The sequence below is a fragment of the Dermatophagoides pteronyssinus genome, unplaced genomic scaffold (assembly GCF_027571235.1).
Source record: "Dermatophagoides pteronyssinus isolate colony J.1.1.1.1 unplaced genomic scaffold, Derpt_VIB-CSIC_2022.12 sq0014, whole genome shotgun sequence".
In the NCBI taxonomy this organism is placed as follows: Eukaryota; Metazoa; Arthropoda; class Arachnida; order Sarcoptiformes; family Pyroglyphidae; genus Dermatophagoides; species Dermatophagoides pteronyssinus.
Window position 1 is genome coordinate 1089075 of NW_027461538.1, and position 12313 is coordinate 1101387.

Consider the following 12313-nt stretch of genomic DNA (forward strand, 5'->3'; position numbering starts at 1 on the left):
TCCAAGACAAAAAACGAGTAAGTTTTTTCAACTTTTTCTTCCATGATCCGGTAATTTATCAAACAAACAAACAAAAATCGAAAAAGATGAAATATTTAGGCGTCAACATGGATTATGATCAAATTCGAATCAGTTATCACCATTATCGATCCTATCATCTTAATAGCTATTAATGATGATGATGATATTTTTGCCCATCTTTTGATTTCTTTTTAGAAAATTCATTTTGTTTAGTTAGGATATAATGATAAAACAAAAATGCTATGAAAAATTCATCAATTCAAACATAAATTGACCGAAAAAAATTAATGTCTTTATGAATAGAATCATAACTGGTTATGATCATCATCATGAAATGTACAAATCAAATCAGACTTCACGAATTTTTTCCTTCTTTCTTTCATTTTTGTGATTATCATTATTCCATGAATGATTTGCTGATTACTACATTATCAAACAAACAAACAGAAAAAATATGAAAAGATCCTTTTATAGACCAAAGAAAAATAAATGTATGTCATTTTTCAAAATATTTCAAATAGGATTGATGATCAACAACCTTTTTTCGTATCAGATATGTACTTTTGAAAGGAGAAGAAAAAATAAGGGGAAAAATATTATTTATATCATTCATTTTTCTTTTCTTTCACATCTGAAATCATTGATCATTAATTAAAATTTTTGTTGTTGTTTTTTTCATCAAGTCAAGAAAATCTATCCAGTTTATGAATTTTTGAGAATCGCAACTTTATCGCCATCTCTTGTTCTGGATTTAAACTATGAATTTGAAAATTACCAAAAAAAGCCGCCTAGCGCAAAGGGTTAAAACTATCATACATTTTCCATTAGATTATTCATTTAAACATCAATTATAGTGATATTAATAAAACATTTATTTGATTTCACTTCATTTTATTGATTGAGTGAGTGAGTGAAAATACCCAACCCAAGAATCGAAAACAGAAAAAAAGTAGAAGTAATTAATTAATTTAAACAAATTGTATTCAGCAATGAAATATAATAAAGAAATTAATATCTACAAAATATAGAATCATAAGAAAATCAATCAAACAATAGTAATTTTGTATTTAAGTAGTATAAAAAAATAATAATTTACATAATTTTTCTCCCCAACCACATTCCAAATATAATAATTGATTGTCGGTGTGTGATTGATTGATTGATTTCAATACAAAAAAATGTCTATAAGAAAATAAGGAAATTTATTTTATTTTCCATGTTGGTGTATGTCTTTTTATTTCTCTGGATTTCAGTGTAAAATTGTATGGTGTTTTCATTATTTAAAAAAATTAAATAGATCAAAATGGCATGTGACACATCTAAATAATATATAAATAGTGTTTTCTTCTCAAATAAAAAAAAACCATCATAATAAGAATATATGTTACAAACAAATGAAAAAGATTCGTGTGTGTGTGTGTGGGTGCAGCATTATCATTTGGAAAAAAACAATTATATTATAGGAATCATATTTTGAGATAAAGTTTTTATTCTAAAAAATAATAATAATCCTTTATCCATTTGTTCCATTTGTTATAAATAATGTGTGTGTGTGTGGGTTTAGTTAATTTAATGATTGTTATATGATATTTTTGTCTGTAATAAAAAAAAATAATAATATTGCAGCTTGTCACAATCCAAATGTGATTTTGTAGTTGTTGTTTTTTTTGTCACAGATTCTAATGAAATTCCCCATCTTGATTTCTTTAATTACAATTTGTATAAAAGTTTTTGAAAAATTCTTTGAAAGTTTTGGACTTGAAAAAAATTTTAGCAAAAATTATCATCATATGACCGGCCATTGTGGTGGTGGATGTGCATTTGGCCTTAAAATTCTATCAATAGCTGGATTATGTGGCCTTGGACCAGGTTCTGGTGTATAGGTAAATGTTAATCCGGTTGCATAGATAACACCATCATCACGTACTAATGATACTTGTACTTGTGTTGGCTGTCGAACATATTGCCATCCTTCACGAAATTGTGAAATATCTGGTACTACGCATAGCATACTTTCCGCACAACTAAATAATTGCAAAATTAAAATAATAAAAATCATTAAAAATCATCAAATAAACTTACCGATACATAGTTTCAGCTTCAACATCACCAAACCAAACTTTTAACGATGGACTTAGATTTTCACCACTCAATTCAAGCATAGCAACATCCCCACCACCATTAACATTAAGATTATGTACAATTGGTACAGGTGTAACTGGACGATGTACTGTACCCATTCCTTCATAGAATGTATATTCAGCTTTATCCGTAGATATGATTGTCCATGATGCACCATCATTTATCATTTCTTTATTGGGATCTTTTGGACATGGTGTTGCTTGAAATTGTATAATACGTTCTTGTGAAAGGCATAGATACATTCGTTCAGTATCTTTTAGATAGAATGCACATTTATGTAATTGTGATACTGGATCATCAGCATCAAGCATTGCTGTTTGTTTGTCAACTTTTCGTATTATCTATATGGAAAGAAATGAGAAAAAACAAATCATTTAAAATCAGATCATAATCAAAATAATCATCATCATGATGAATTTGAACAATAACAATCAAATACATTTAAAATGAAATTAATGAACAAATCTTGTTTCCAACTAAACAACATGATCAACAACAAAATGTTATTGACACTCGACAATTATAACCGGCTATTATCATCATCATCAGGACAATAGTAATCATAATGGCATGATAATGATGATTATGATGGTAACCTTTCGTGCTGTTGTTGATCTCAATGTTTTTCTTTAAATTTATAATGATTCCGTTCATTGTATCTCATTCGAAACAAAATAATAAAAAACACAGAAGCCATTGGTCATATATTTTGGTCATGAGAAAAAACAAAATAATAGAAATCGAATTGTGTTGTTGTGTGTGTGAAAATGTCGCCAAAAATTCCCATATCATCATCATCATCAACTATTAGATGAATTTCTTAGTCTTTTCTTTATCTTACTACATAGTAATAATCAGGCAAAGATTGTCTTTCAAATTGTTTAAATCAAAATTTTTTTCTCCTGCTACATTTTCAATGAATATAAAAGAAATCAAAAGAACGGAATTTCATTCAGAAGAAGAAAATTCCAAATAGCAATTAGGTATGGCCATGATATTAAACATCATCATCATCGAAAAAAATAACCAAAAAAAAAAAAATCTTTCAATTCTTCGACAAAAATCAGGAGCCAATCTTTCATCCACAAAAAAAACATTCAACAACCTGGCAACAGCAACAGAAAAAAAGGTCGCTCCCGGTCTTTTTTATTTTTTGTTGCTGGCCAAGTTGGCTGTCAGTCAATTTTCTTTCTTTTTTTTTCAAATAAAATGATTAGGATTGTCAGTCAGCAAACAAAATTGCCACTATACACAAAAAAAAGAGATTCCAACCCTAAAACCCTATATTTAAAAAAAACATAGACAAAGAAAAAGACATACATCATCATCATCACTATATATGATTTTATTCATTAAATATTTCATTCATAGTTTGATTGCGCCCTCAAAACTCACTCTCTTGACTCTGTGTGTGTGTGTATGTACACAGAGTTCACTTTTAATGATGATGATCATCGTCATAATTTGATACAACATTATCATCATCGCCATAATAATAATAATTATTATTATTGTGATGCTTCATCTGGATATTGCATACTTGAAAAAAATTGCTCTCTTTAATCATCATCATCATTATTATCAACGATGATGGGCTACTTGAAATTATCATCATCATTCTTATTTAATATAGGGCTAAATTTTTTATTTTTGTCTCATCATCATCATTATCATTGGATCATATCATTCGTTTTTGTTTTCAAAAAAGTTAGCAAAAAAAGATAATCCAATGAGATGAATTTGTTCGAAAAAATTGAACCCAAAAAGGAGGAGTTTTTTCAAATTCAAAAAATGTTAAATAAAACAAAAAATGAAAAATTTACATACCAAACGAGGTAACGCCATACCGGTTACTGAACAGACTAATTTGACAGTAGCACCATAATGAATATAACCATCACGTACAGTAAATTCTTCCGATTCTTCTTCTTTATCATCAACTGAATATATCCAAGAAATATAGTAAATATTCAATGAATATGCAAAATATCATTAAAATACTAACCGAGATGAATAGTAAAATAACCCCATTGTGTTGAACTAGCATGAAAATGGCCATTTTCTACGTGTAAATATCTTGTACTAACTGTTTGTGAACGTAAACGATTGAATAATGCTACTTTAGTACCACTTGCAATACAGACTAATTAGGAAAAAAATTGAAATTAAAATCAAAATCAATAATGATTGTCAATCAAACATACGATCGGAATTTTTCAATGACTGTTTCTTTTTCGATGGTTTCGAGATCACTTTAATACGACGAGAATGAAACAAACCAATATCTTCACCATTGCCATAAAACATTTTTACTGATAACATGAAATGTTTACGTTTATCCGAATCAGATATGTATAAAGTTTTTGCCGCACAAAAGCTCTATATGGATAAAGAATGAAAAATGAAATTGCACAAACCAAATATAACAAGCATACCTTTCCATTAAAATCTAATGGTTGCATATCTTGATCCGAATTACCAATACCAATATAAGCACAAAGACTTGAATCTTGTTCACTACGACCTTCACGTAACATTTGTTCTTGTCGTTTACGCCAACCATCACCTTCCAAATATATACAAGGTGGTGGACAAAAAAATCGTTTTTCATTACCATAAGATTTTTGTGCAACTTTTGCATGTAATATTATTATTTTTAAATCATTCTTTTCACGTATATAACGACGCATTGCTTCACGTGTTAATGAATGATTACCGGTAACCGGTGTCAACATTAATGGTGCCGTTGTTGTTGCTGTTGATGAATTATTAATATCCGATGCATTTGATGAACATGTTGATGAACCACCAGCCGATCGTGGATTTATCATCATTGTTGATGATGATGAACGAAGATGCGGTGATGTTTGATGTGATGGATTACCACCACCACCACCATGCTGATGATGATCAATAGAACGTCCCATATAATCCATGGAAATATTTCCAGAATCATTTGGTGGTGATGGTGTTGATGGTATTGGTGACATCATTGCATTATTATTACTTGCTGATGTTTGTTGTTGTTGATACGATGAATTTTGATTATTTGCACCAATTTGGGAATAATAACTATGAGGCGAATCACGCGATGATTTGGAATCTGAATGTGAAAAAAAGCAAAGTGAATTAAAAGGGGTCAAAGTAAAATTAAAAATTAGATTTTGAAATGAATTTTTTTGAAAAAAAAGAAACAAAAATATGCTAACAATATGCAAATGAATCTAAACCATAATAATATGATGAACGAGCTGCTGTAGAAGCAAAACAATTAAAATAATGTCGAAGTAATTGTTGTTTGTTTGGTGATAAATGTCTACATTCAGTTGATTGAAATAGATAATCAAAAAATATTGATGATGTATTTGACAAACATCGATGATGGTGATGTTGGTGATGATTATCAAGAATCAATGCTGATGAAGGATCAAGCAATGAATTGGAAGAATCATCATCCACATCCATTGATGAATTAATATTACTGGATTGTTCAATTGAAGAAGCCATCATCGACAAAATAAGAATCAAAAAACAAAAGGCCTTTCAATATGTTCAATATACAATAACGAAATGGACCCAAAGATTTACGACTAAATCAAATGTTTGTCGTTTGAAGAAATTGTTGTTTAGATAAAAGAAAATCAACCGAACAAATGAACCAACATACGATTCTATGAGAGAATTTCTATCTCTCAACACGTACCGTGTTTAGTTATCTTTTTTTGTTCGTGATTGGCGGATGACCGATCAAAAGAAGAAAAATTCCGTATATAGAAACAAAACAATAATCAATACAAGAAAATAGAAATAAAGATACCTTCCTTTCATTGGGTATATCACACAACCCCCTTTAATAGGGAAAAAACACACAACTAGAGAGAGAATAAGATTCGACTCAGCAATGAAACAACAACAATTATATCAAGAATGAAATGTGTAATGTCAAATGTGAAAAGATGGTGGGAACAAAATTCCAAAATAAAAATAACAACAACAAACAAACAAATTTGAAATTTCTGATAAATAAGTGGCAATAAAACGTCCTTATCATCAACATCACCAGGTAAGAGAAGTGAGAAAACTAATTATCATTTACCATACTTAATTATGGAATTTCGAAACCTTTTCGTTTTTTTGTGATCCATTTCCTTTACACGTATATATTCTATTCCGATGAGTGTTTCTTTTGTATAACTATTGCTACCACCATTTTCAAAAAAAAACTCCATGACAAGATAACCACCACCCTGGTCGGTTTCCAGAATTAGTGAATTCAATATTTGGATATACAAAAATGTTTGTTTGAAAAAAAAGAAATAAAAACAGGTGTCTGAAATCTCACGCCTGGCCCACACATCATCATTGCCCGAAACAAACATGAACCAATCCTTATCATCATCATTGGTATACGCATCAAACACACACACACATTTGATTCGAAAAATTCAAACAATATCTATATAGAGCACGCCCAATTTTCAATTTCAAAAAACAGAAAAATACATCCAAAATACATTCTGTTCATCATCATCATTCACTTTTTCCATTCAACTATAAAGCACACAAATTGAAAAACTATATATCACCCATCATCATCATCATAGTCGTCGGATCAATCGTATTAGAGGACAATTTCACTTTAGCATAGGAAATTTATTCACGCATATAGCAGGGTATAATATTCAATTTTTTTTATCTGGCTCTAATCACCATTCCAGATGATGATAATGATAATAATAATATCAAAATGATATTCTGGGATAAACAATTGAAATTTGAAAGCAAAATCAAAGAGACAGACAAAAAAACTGACAAAAACACCTGAATGCATACACACGCAATTGTTCATCGAGAAAATCACATTCATTGTCATTGGAAATTTCGTTTTTTTCAAAATTTTAAACCAAAAATAAAGTTTCTGTCAATCGATAAAAACAAAATTTGAGACAATTATTTGTCAAACTTATCATCATCATTGTGTCAAACAAACATTTCTGAAATGAAAAACAATTTTGGACATTTGATTGAATAAAAACAACCATTGAAAAACATATGGTTAAAATAATACGCCCATCAAACTATAGTGGTCATTCACTAATGGACATTACTATTTCATTCAAAAATTGATTTTTTTCAAACTAAAAATCCATTTTTCCTGTGTATCCTACCTAAGATGATGATGATATGACATTTTTAATAATATTATCTTCAGGTTGGGCAATCAATAATTTTATCTGGTTTCTTAGAATTTTATTTTTGTGATAACATTATTGTCTTGTTAAACATTGTTTTGTTTTGTTTTTGCTACTTAATGTGTTTTTTACTGTTGTCGACAAATTACCTTGTCTTTTTAAAGTAGAAAAAAATTGATTGTTGTAAACCCAAAAAGAAACAAAATTTTAGATGAAAAAATCAATCAAATCAATAATTTGCGCTTAAGATCAATCCAATCTTGTACAACACAATTTTCAAGTAGAAAAACAAAATCGATAATGGTCTGATCAAAAAAAACTAATTGATATTGTTATCATTTGGCTGTTAATTTTGTTGTACAAATCGAGGTACAAATCAATCAATCGATCGATCGATTGATTAAGATTTTTGTCGATTATTTATCGATCAATTAAATCAATTTTTTTAGTGCTACACCAAATGTATGATGATAATGATCACATGCAAATTTTTATTAAGGACAATTTTTGTTTCTTGTTTTCATGTAAAACGGAATTGTCATCATCAACAGAAATTATCGATCAATCAATCAATCGATTGAAAAAATTGAATTTTAATGAAAAATGAAATGAAATGAACAAATTAATAATAACCATGGTGATTTTCTTTTCACTATATATCTAAATGTAACACACCTCGACAACAACAAATTATTATAAAAAGAAATGACATTTGTTTGATCATTATGATGATGAAGACAACAACAATGTCATTAACATCATTATCAGGAATCTGGATGAAACGAATGTTTTTTGGTCAGCAACACTTGCCACACACACAATCGAAATATCAAAAAGTAATTAGATTCGGACCACAACAGAAAAAAACGAAAATCTATTGTTCTCTGTGTGATTAGAAAACAATATGATTTGGTTGTGATGGTGGTGGGGAACAGATGCAGATTTCTTTCTTTCATTCACTGTTGAACCGATGATGATGAAAAAAATTATCAAAATATACCAAAAGAAATTGACGGTGATTGAAAGATCGATTTAACCCAAAACAACAACAACAACCGAAACCAAAAACCATACGGAGATGTATGATAATATAGTGGACCACGAACCGAACCGAATCGAAACAATCAACAACCGAAACAATAACAAAGTATATTTTTTCTGAATGAATTTTCAATAGGTTTTTTTTGTTCAATTCAAAATCTATTTTGCCTTTAAGCTATATAAGCAGGGTTTAGTTGAGTTGAGGTGTAATTGAGTTCAATAATAATAAGGGGCTAATGTTGCAAAATAAACATAATAGGAAAAGTGTGTGTAGCATATAGTTAAAACAACAACAAACAATCATAGGTCACCATTAGGTACTACGTACAACATACATTTGACACGTGCAAAACATCTGACACGTGTACTATAGTCGCAAAGCCATCAATTACAAATCTATTAGAGATTTTTGTTTTCAACACGTTTGGTTCTTATTACTTGATTGATTTTTGATGAAATACAAAAAAAAACGGAAATGGCTAATTACACAGAGAAAACTTTTTAGCCAATCAAATAGTCAAAATGATGTGTTTGAAAGGATTGAAGAAAAATTTCCGGCTGTCAAAATTCAGTGATAAGTTTGCAAGAAATTTTTCAGGAAAAAATCCTACGAAAAAAAGTCGATCCAGAATGCAAAAACAGAACCATCATCATCATCAAGGAATATTTCAAACATTTAAATACACTTGAATTAAACACAATACGCGTCAGGTGCAAAATATTTTCATTTTACTTATTCAATTCATCAAGAGGCTATATCATCCTCCGCATCATCGTCATCAACATCAATCCTGTATATTTAGGAAGAAAATTTTCAATAACAAAAACCAAAAACAATGTTGAAAATTTTTGAACGTACACTTGAAAATCATCCGCGTACGCAAACCTAATCCATTTGGTAAACACAGTTACACAGTTGTTGTTGTTTGCCAAATGTTCAGAATTTTCAATTCCTCTTCTCAATTTTCATTTCAATTAAAAAAATGAACCAACGAAAATTTTCATCATTTGAAAAGCAGATTTAATTTCATCAACAAAAAAACATCTGAATGAAATTCAATTTAGGAATGGATTTGTTTCGAGGGTTTTTCTTTTTTTTCGTTGCTCGACAAATGTTTATTTGACTTTAACTACTACAGAAAATTACAGAAAAAAAATCATGATAATCCGATGGAATTGGAAATTTCAGAAATTTTAAATAAACTTTTGCTTTTTTTGACAAACAAATCGAAAATTAAATCCATTTGCTATAAAAACACAATCATCATCCATTTTTGTAATCCATTTGATTTAGATTTTTATCATTCAATAAACTTTTATTATTAAAAAATTTCTGTTTCACTTTTGTTTGATTGATATTTGATTAATGAAATAATCATCATTATCATCATTCCATAAATGATTTGATTCGAAATGAAATTGAAATCCTATCATTTTATCAATTAATATAGTTATAGAGAACATGTGTCATTTTTGCATTTTCGTTTCAAGTTTGTTTTTCAGAAGAAAAAAAAAGATATAATCATTATTGAAAATTATTGAAATGACAAACGATAATCGTATCAACATAATGATTCATCGTTTTCAAAGAAAACGAAAAACGAGATTTCAAAAAATTAATCAAATTTTGCAGACATTTTTGGATCGATACAATCGATTCTCTCTCTTTCTCACTAACAAAACAAGTGGGCGGTAGAAAACAAACAAAAATTCAAAATCATTTCAAAAATTTTTGTGGGAAGTTTGTTTTTCGTCTAATTAATTTATTAGCTAAAAATACAAAAACAAATAAAATTTATTTGAAAATGAAGAAATTCATTTAAAAAAACCAACCAACCACACACATCTATCACACTAATTCTATCCTGTGTCTCTACATAATAAATCTTTTCATTTCAACAACTAACTTATCTTCTTATTTGATTAAAGTCAAGTTTTTCAAGCTATTTTAACACAACATGGTCAATGATTGTGATGATGATGATGATTCAATGATAAAAAAAATTTATTTGGATTTTTGGAGGAAAAAAATCAATTATTTAGGTCAAGATTAAGCAAACTAAGATTATTGATTAATTTCAAATAAACATTATTGATTAATTGATTATTATCATCATGTTTGTCAAATAGACTTTTTCACACAGCGATTCTTTAGTTTGTTTGTTTCAAAATAAAATCGGCTTCTCTTTTCTTCTTGATAATAATCATTATGATAAGAGTAAAATGTGACAAGATTGTGTCAACAACTTTGTGTTGTTGTTGAATGTGGATGGATGATAAAACTGTCGATTCAAATTAAAAAAATTGGATACATTTAAAATATTTATAAACGACCATGAAATTAATGAGTAAACCTCCCCGAAAAAATTGTCAACATAACACAACATGAACATAAATTTGAAAAAATGTGAAATTTCCGACTATCATCAACAGAAAAGATTTATATTTTTTCTGATCTTCAACCAAAGAAAAAAAACAACCCCGAAAAATAAAACCGAATGATAAATGGATTGTCATCATCGTCGTCGTTGTTTATGGTTAACAAACACGGCAACGAAAATCAAGATAAACCAATTTGTAAGTGATGCACAAAAAACGAACCAACCAACCAAACGAGATAAAAATCGAGAAAACCGTAAACTTAATCAATCAACCAGAAGGATTGATTGATTAAACAACATCATGTTGGCTGAATCAATCAATTCTCCAATCATCAAATCATCAAATTTCAAGTGATATTTGCATGTATCAAAGGGTGTATTGCTTGTTGTGTGATAAGTTTTCTAATTTTAATCATCATTTTCCCTACCATAATCATTTGTTGTTGTTGTTTGACTACCAGGTGATGAACTAATTGAAGAATTATGTTGTTGTTGGATATGATGATTATGTTGTGAATGATTTAAATATTGCTGATGTGATGATCCACTATAGATTGAATTATGATGTTGATGATGATGATTATATGATGATGGTGATGTATGATGTCGATGATATGGATGAACCACCATGTGATGATTATGATGATTATTATGATGATGTGGATGATATTGTGAATGATATGACGATGATGATGATGATGGTGGTGTTTGATGATCATTAACACTTGAAAATGGATCCATAATACTATGATTATGATGATTATTGTTTGTTTGTGGACCTGTTGAATTATGATGATGATAATAATGATTATTTGTACCACCAGCAACTACTGATGCGGGATAAAATGCTCTATGCAAATGACTTTGTGGTTGTGATGAATGATAATGTGCTGGTATTAACGGTGTTGTTGTTGGTGATGATGGAACATTTCCGGATATTACTCCATTTGTAGTTCCATTACCAAAAGATGGCGTATATGGTGAACCAATAAATAATGATGATGATGATGATAATGGTGTCAATGGTGTTTGATTGGAATTTTGTTCACTGATAGTAGCTGATGATGAAGATGATGAATCTTGATCGGATGTTGTGGTCGATGTTTTTGATGATGAATATGATGAATGATATGATGATTGATGCATCAATTGTTGTTGTTGGGGTGATGGATCAGCCGAATGGCTTCCACTATTTGTAGGCGAAGGTGGCGTCATCTCTAACAATGCATTTACACCAGTTACAATTAATGAACCGGTAGATCCAGGAGTTGTTGGTGTTATTGTTGTTGTTGGTGAATGTGATGATGATGATGGTGGTGTATTTGGTGCTTGATGATGATTATGAGATTGTGTAGAATGTTGTTGGTGCTGTAAATCAACAGAATCGGTTGTTGTTGTTAATTGTAATGGATTTAAATGATGATTATTATGATGATGATATAATGGAAATGTACCACCATGATGATGATGATGGTGGTATGGTGCTGTTGCTGCCGATTCATACATACTGTGTTCAGGCATTTGATTTTTTTCAAT

At 29.4% G+C, this 12313-nt stretch overlaps 1 protein-coding gene across 1 annotated transcript; it reads right to left on the reverse strand.

Moving 5' to 3' along the window:
- Positions 1–869: 869 nt before the first annotated feature.
- On the reverse strand, positions 870–12298 carry LOC113794745 (uncharacterized). The gene is made up of 7 exons (XM_075822044.1): positions 11206–12298; positions 4599–5266; positions 4368–4542; positions 4169–4306; positions 3991–4103; positions 2104–2504; positions 870–2045 (listed from the first exon to the last, which is right to left on the reverse strand). Exons 1-7 carry the CDS (start codon positions 12296–12298, stop codon positions 1808–1810), a joined length of 2826 nt encoding a protein of 941 aa, XP_075678159.1. The 3' UTR covers positions 870–1807.
- Positions 12299–12313: the final 15 nt, after the last annotated feature.